This window comes from Diachasma alloeum, unplaced genomic scaffold (assembly GCF_001412515.2).
Source record: "Diachasma alloeum isolate Michigan unplaced genomic scaffold, Dall2.0 Dall_scaffold_00197, whole genome shotgun sequence".
In the NCBI taxonomy this organism is placed as follows: Eukaryota; Metazoa; Arthropoda; class Insecta; order Hymenoptera; family Braconidae; genus Diachasma; species Diachasma alloeum.
The window spans coordinates 48,573-56,738 of NW_021680362.1; the positions used below are offsets into that span (position 1 = coordinate 48,573).

General features: G+C 35.9%; 1 protein-coding gene across 1 annotated transcript in view; it reads right to left on the minus strand.

Annotated features, from left to right (window-relative positions):
• Positions 1-8,166, minus strand: part of LOC107048743 (acetylcholine receptor subunit alpha-like) — a gene marked incomplete at its 3' end in the record, with an annotated part of 139,590 nt that overhangs the window by 38,236 nt on the left and 93,188 nt on the right. The window contains exon 4 of the mRNA XM_015272099.1: positions 4,033-4,213. Within this exon, the coding sequence (XP_015127585.1) occupies positions 4,033-4,213 (181 nt within the window). The remainder of the gene's footprint in view (positions 1-4,032; positions 4,214-8,166) is intronic.

The following is an 8,166-nucleotide window of genomic DNA, read 5'->3' on the forward strand; positions in this document are numbered from 1 at the left end:
GAATGGTCCGATTTAACTTTTTTTTTCTCCAATCGATACGTCTTCATGTAACTTAGACCGGATTAGATTTTGGTTGATATTGGTCTCATGGTTTTCGAGATATTCCAGAACGAAAAATTCAAAATAGAAAAAAATAACCAAAAATTTCTCATTCTCATAAGATGCTCATAACGAACGATTATAATGAAGAAAAGCTCTTCATTTTCTCCAATTTTTTTCATATATTTTTCACCATGATATTTTTTCCGTTTTTTTCTAATTTTTTATTTATTTTATCAACTTCCCGATCTATCGGGTAGTTATTGTAATCACCCTGAAAATGAATCATTAGTTTTTTGCGATTTATCCACGTTTCTCAGTGTCTAAAACACTTCTAAACAACGTGTATGTGTGTGTGTGTGTGTGTATGTGTGTATGTAGGTCTGTATGCCACGGAATTTTCGTTAACGATTTCTCCCGAATGACTCGCGCGATCAAGATGATGGAGGACGCAATCGAAAGGTCTTCATGTAACTTAGACCTGATTAGATTTTGGAGTGATTCGCTCCAGTAGTTCTTCCAAATTTTCCTGGAGAAATGTTTGAACATGGCAACGATAAGTATTTCTCCTGTATAAATGACGTGATTGGCATTGTCAACATCAGGATATCACTAGAGTCAATCACTCCAGTGATTTATCTAGGATTTTCTGAAACTCCAGTGATTTTTCCAGTGGTTTTTCCAAAATTCCCTGGAGAAAAGTTTGAAAATCGCTCAGACAAGGGTTTCTCATGAATAAATAAACAGAGTATTGAGAGTTGAAAAGGATTCTTTTAGTCAAAATGGGAGGAATAATAATATCGGGAAGTTGTTGGTGCGACCCGTCCGACGGGTCAGACCCACATGAATACATCTGCTACCAACCCACCCGCAATGGGAGCGAGCGCAGCGAGCGACCAACCGCCCAATCCACTAGTTTTTTTCCTAATGAAGGCCGTTTCCGCCCTACTATTCAAGATTGTACAGTGATTTTTGCTTTGAAATTGATGGGATATGTTCGAAATTCACGAGCACTTAATTATTTACCCATGTGTAAGTCGAAATCATCAATTGTCATTGGTGCATTAACGAAAGTCGCGTTGTTTGCAATATGAAAGCCGTTTTCCCCATACTATTCAATGTTGTACACTGATTTTTGCTTTGAAATTGAGTGAATATAATCAGAATTCACGAGTACCTAATTATCCACCCATATGTAAATCGAAATCATTAAATGTTATTAGTGCATTAACGGAAATCGCATTTTTTGCTCCCTTAAAGCTGTTCCCCACCTAGTATTCAATGTTGTACACTGTTTTTTGCTTTGAAATTGATCGGATATTTTCGGAATTCATGAGCACCTAATTATCCACTCATAATATTTTTCGTTATAAGTCATCAAGTATTACAACCGTTAGTCTCACAATTCTGACAATTCATCGAATCCAATCATTTGGTTTCATTCGAAAAATTCAATCCGCGCACAATAAACGTAAAAATACATTCCATCCGATCCCGTTAAACCGGCAGAATTCATGAGCACCTAATTATCCACTCATATGCAAGACGAAATCATTAACCATCATTAGTGCATTGACGGAAATCGCGTTTTTTGCCGGATAAAAGCCGTTTCCCCCCTAGTATTCAATGTTGTAAAGTGATTTTTGTTTCGACATTGATCGGATCTATTCGGAATTCACGAGCACCTACATATCCACCCATATGCAAATCGAAATCATCAACCGTCATCAGTGACGATGAATTTCCCGAAAAAATGCAATCAACAATGAAAAATCCGCAAAAGTATGGGGATGGCAAGATTGGTAAAAGTGAAATCTTGCCAACTTGAACGCAATACCTAGATATCCTTAATCGAAATCCCGTAACTTGAATTTTTATTAGCCCTGGAATAATCAATGCAGATCAATACTCAAGCATAATTTATCCCGGCAATGCTGAATGAGAGCACCTGTCATTCATCACACGACAGAGTGTCATTTGAGCCACTCAGCTCCGGTAATGCGATAACTCACAGCCGGAAGTTTATTCATAATTAATAATTTTAAATTGTACCACTCGATGCACTCGACTATCAAGCAGGCATTTCACGTCATGTTGCGAGCGTCATATGCAAACTGAACAATCCGTGTCAGAAGCTTTCATTTTCCCCGTAAAAAAAAATTGAAAATTCACTCAATTCGGTGAATTAATTCACAAATATTTCAACCATTTCAATAAATTAAAAGTTCATTATGATATAGCAAGTCCGTCGAATCTCGCGATTTTATACCTTTCCCACATGTATCGAGACGCAGTGACGCCCGCTCTATATAAATCATTACCAAAACAATCATAAAAACCAGAATTGGAATGAAAATCTGGTCAGCTGATCCGCATGGAATCATTTCCTCGGTATGACGATTCAAAAATCATGGGAAAAATCAAACAAATTGTCTCTATGAAAATAACTGAAACACAATTGTTTGCGTTGAATCGTCATACCGACGAGTAACATAATAAATAATAAACGTAGCCCGATATGTGGCGCCCTTTATGCTCGAGCCTTTTTCATAAATTCGTAAATTCGATAAAACACAGTTGAAAAATATTACTGCAGAAACGAACTCGAACGTCAATAAAACATTGGCCATTCAATGTACTGTGAAAATACAATTACATATTCATAATTATGGATATCAATGATGTAATATATTCCGGAAATGATGAAACAATTTAACAGAATGATTTATTTTTATGAGAACCTAAATTTTATCTAAATTATTTATTTGGAGCAAATTCAGCGGCTGATATCTGGAAAACTAATGAGTTTAGAAGAAATTGTCATAAAACATTTTTTGTAGAGAATTTATGTTCTATGAAAAATATTCTTATTACTCCGCAAATATCTCGGAAACATAAAGATTTATCAGATAATATCAAAAAACATTTTTTGTAGTCAATTGCGGCCTCCCGACAAAGTTTTATAATAATTTCCTCTAAAAAGGATAATTTCTGAGTTATTTCCAAAATAGTCTGCCAAACCTTTTACTTCATCTCTATTTTCACCATTTATTAGTTACGTGGTGTCGATTATTTAAAAAATATCTCAGAAATTGATGGGTTTAACGGAGAGGTGAAGGCCTATACAATACGTTCTCTAGCGCTCTTCTCTGAACTCGACAGTGAGAAATTTGTAAAATCATTTGTATTATTTTTTGTTCTTTGTTTTTCAAAATTGTTACTTTATTTCTAATGAGTATTTCGCACATATCTCGGGAAGTACTACGTTTAAAGAATTATGTTGATGAAATATTTTTGTGAAGCATTCCTTTTCTTGCAAAAAAGGTTTTATGATATTTTTCTCTAAGCCCAATACTTTTCGAGATGTTCGCAATTTTTTTATTAAAAAGGGTCCTTTATAATTTCCTTCTAAAACTCCTTCCAAGTCAAATGCAATAGCGAAACGGTAAACCGGTTCAAGTCCACTTAGCTCTTTGCTGAGTTTTGGAGGAATATCCCCGAATCTAAGAGAAATTGCGGAATTTTTATTATAACTTTTTTTATAGCTCTTAATTCGCTCTACAAAAAAGGTTATTACAAAATATTTGCTATCTCCCTTGCGTTTCGAGACATTCATTAAAAACTGACCAATAGTCTAAATCGACTTACACCGTTTTACCGCTTTGCTACTGAGTTTCTTCTAATGTTCTCAGAATATTCATAAAATAATATGCAAATTTATTTGTATGGAGACTTAACCAATACAAAAAATCTTCAACCATCATTCAACTAATTAATTTCATCATTTCCTCTATAACAGACGTCCAACAGCGCATCGCACGAGCTTATTAACGAGACGACGCTCACGAGCCATTCCTAAAAACTCAATACAATAAATGAAATCATCAAATAAATGAATAATTATCTCAGCAATCGTTAATATAAATTCCACATCATTAGTCAATTAAATTAATTTCATTCGTTATTATCATTTTTGTAATCGTCAATCGGCACCTTGAAACCGTCATAGGTCCAGGAGCCTAACTTCAAAACACAGGTCTGTACGTCGTAGGGAAAGAACTCAACGTCGATGGAGCAGGAGGATTTATAAACAGCTGGTGGTTGCCATACGACCAGTCCCGAATGGAAGACTATTGCCTTGGTCATCAGGGTCACCTCGTAGTTACCGTCGGCGCTGGAATCACCGAAGAAACAACCCCAAACCTTCATCTAGAGTACATTCCTGAAAGTAATCGATGCAAGCATACCTGCCGATTTCCTATCGATATTCGATATTTTAATGTTTCTTCATTAATTTCTGTTTATTGCTCGGACAGGCAGATATACTCTCTGCGCTAGGTCCCAGTGCTTGATCATTTTTCGAGACATTTCAGAATTTATAGACAAAACATTCTGTTGACATTGAACGATGCGGTGGAGAAGTGTCTCTGGAAGTGGGGAGATGAGGTGAGTTTCATTTTCTCATAGGCAGAAAATTTCTTCTGTGCTTTTTATAATTGATTCCGGGGACAATTGTTGAAGCCCATTATTCAATTTTGGGAATAAATGGAATTTAATTGTGCTGTCGGGGAATGGTTCCGGTATCATTCCAAAATTTTTCCTATTCTTCATACTACACCCAGAAAAATGTTTTTTTTTTTAAATCAAATAAAAATCTTTATTACAATTTAATAAAGTTGTTTACTTGTTGCAAGAAGAGGATTTACTTATATTGAACAATTTATTAATTTGAAATAAATGATTCTTTAAAATCAAACGAAAAAAATTTTTTTCAAATAAATAGTTTTCTTATTTTATCATCAAATGAAGATTTATTAATAGTAAAAAAAAATTCATTGAATGTAAACAAAACTTCGAATAAATTTATTTATTTGATTCAAATAAACTTTATTTTAACCAAATAACTCATTTCTGAGGGTGTAGACCCTACGCGAGGGGTTATTCACTGGTGAAACGACTTTGTCACTCTGGGATGAAATCATGTGAAATCAGCTCTGAAATCACGTAAATTCTAATGAAAACAGTGAAATCACCAAGCCATCACCAAATCGTTGACATGAGAAATTTTATTTTGATACGTCTAGAAAAAAAAACTTATCATTCACTCAACCCGTTCAATACGGACAGAGGTCCTCTCTCTACGACAGTATGGACAGAAAAACGAAACACAACTCTGTCGAATTCAGCACTTCGCAAAATACGTCGATATTTCTCGAGAATCTCCCAACTCGCCGTTGAATGTATTCAGTATTGTAGTTCAGAAATAAAAAATTGGAAAACAAATTTAGATTCTTACCTGATTTTTGCAAATAAATTTTTTATGATAGGACTTAAGCGAGTGTAGAGTTTAAATTCTGAAATTATTCTCAAAATTTCTTTATGTATTTGAATACTTTTTTATTGAAAAAAATTGAGGTGATATAATAATTCAAATTCAGAGTTCATTGATGGGAATGGGCATGGTACGTGCGTAAGTTTTTCGAGGAAAAAATCATCACTCGTAGTTTTTGAATTCGTGATACTAACATTTGTTCGCCTTCTTTAATGCCACCAAAAAGCATCAAAAAATTTCTAATTTTTCACGCCAAGTCAATTTCTTCACCTATTGTTGCTGTTTAACCCTTAGTACCTCATGACTCTCAATGTTTCTACCTATCACTCCCCTTCAATCCCTCTCACTCCCCCTCGTAAAGTGAGGTCTCCTTTGCAACTTGTTCGCAAATCACAAAGTCTTATTTTATCACCTAGTCCAATTTCGCTCAGTTGCCCTGAGGCAATTGCGCAGATGGATGACGTCACGCAAATGATTGACCAATTAGGATTGAGGATCACTGTTCTGGCACTTATAATACTTTTGGATATGAAACAACTTCACTTATTAGAGAAAATTCACTGTTATTCTATTACACGGGGAGAAAAGTTCTATAAAAATTACCTCGAAAATCGTGACAAATTTTACTATACGAATGGTAATCGTGGAGCGAAATGTAATTTAGCCGAAAAATACTGGTTTTTCGTGGATATCTTACGATTTTTCCGCTAAAAAAATACATCTATGCATGCGAAAATTATCCTCCTGTTTAGTAAAATTTCTCACTCGGGCAGGGGATTGTTTGTTTCGTACCCGTCTGAAGGTCATGGGGACGGATGGCAGTGAATTTTTACCAAACGGGTTCGGTAAAAATCATTCACCGTTCCAGAAAAATTACACGAAAAATTGGGACAATTTTTGATGGGATGCAGGGAAAATTTGACAGTTACAAATCACCCTCACGTTTAGTAAATTTTCCCGGCCAACGAAGTAAATTTCACTACTAATCTCGCACTTTTTCTACTATTTAAGGTGAAAAAGTATTAAAAAACGAGGTTGCTCCACGATTACTTGACTTGTTTGGTAATTTTTCTCCAACTGCGCGGCGCCGCGATGCGAATAACCACGTCAGGTAGTCTGACGCGAATAACAAAGGGTTAATTCCTCTAAAAAAGTTTCAGAGCCTGTTTTTCATGTATACACTGAGAAAAAAATATAATTCTGCCAATCAAATTTGCTTCAGACAAACAAATGCCCGTAGATTCCATACAAAATGTCACTAGAACTTGTTGTCTGAAACAAATTTGATTGGCAGAATTATATTTTTTTCTGAGTGTATGCACGGAAACGTTTTGCGCTGAAATAAACTTGTACTTATGAGGTAAAATGGATTCATAACCATGGTCTTTCATCGCAAATATCCCCGGCTATTCATTGAAAGTGGTCTGAAACTCTCCAGATTCTCCATCACCTCCAGGATCCTCTTCATTACATCGTTTTTTATGTTCGTTTTTATAATTTATTTTCATGAGATAATGGTCGTTTTTCAAGCACTGGAATAAAATCCTCTTGAACCTATAGAATATTTTCTCCCGGAGGTTCGACGACCGCGCAAAATCATTTCCCCTCAGGGAGTAAGGACCCCTCAACCACAACAAAGGTCTTAACCTAAAAATAACAATTCTCTACCATGCGAATTTACCTTGAAGCCGTCGTACGTCCAAGAGCCAAACTTGAGTACGCAGGTCTGTTCGTCGAACGGGAAGTACTCGACGTCGATTTCACAGGAGGATTTATAAATTGCCGGTGGCTTCCACTCGACCAAGCCCTGGTGGTAGATGGTGGCTTTCGTAGCCAAGGTCACCTCGAAGTTTCCGTCCGCGCTGCGAGCGAGCACATTAGTGGTTCTGGGCGCTGCGGCGGTTCGAGCTTACTTTGTACTTACGATTCAATAACAAAGCCCACTATTTTTTTGTTTTTTTTTTGTTCAATCATTTACTCAGTTCATTCATTGGTCATTTCGATCACCGTTTAGTGGAAGAAAAATTGAGAGAGAGTTGAGCGATGGGTTGTATAAGATTATTGCAAAAATATTGAAAAAAAAACTAATGGGTTTGGAGAGCAATATTGACAGAGAAATGAAGCGTTGGAACATCAATTACATAATATTGTTTTGCTAAATATCTCGGAGACGAATAGGTTTTGAAGGAGTTGTCAAATGAACGTCGTTAAAGAGGAGTCAGAGACTTTACATGTAAAAGAAACTGTTGAAATAGGAAGAAAACTTTGCGTCATGAATTCTTGACTAAAGTAGAAAAGATATGGAAGATGGGTTGAGAAATTAATTATTTTTATAGGAACCGTATAGAGCGAGTTTAACGTACTCTGCAGAGGAAAATAGTGCATTTCGTCATTAGACCGAGAAAAAATTTTCTGGCGAATATGAGTTTGCAATCATATGATCTAGAAGTTTCGATGCGTGCGTCAAATTTCACATTCCGCACAAGTCATGAAATAGTATATTTATATGATACGTGCGTGTAACCGCATGGGTTTCAGTTGACTATAGTCAACTGGAAAGTAGCGGGTTTCAAGCGTCTACACACACTCAACAGTTGAATGTGGGTAGGCGCTTGAAACCCACTACTTTCCAGTTGACTATAGTCAACTGAAACCCGAAATAACGCACGACGCGCATGCGCATCACCTATTAAAAGAGAATAACAAGGAAGGAAATCTAACCTCCGAATAGTGAATACATGGAATGACTGAAAAATGAAAAGGTGATTTTCGAAGCAGATAAAATGAGCCAAAAT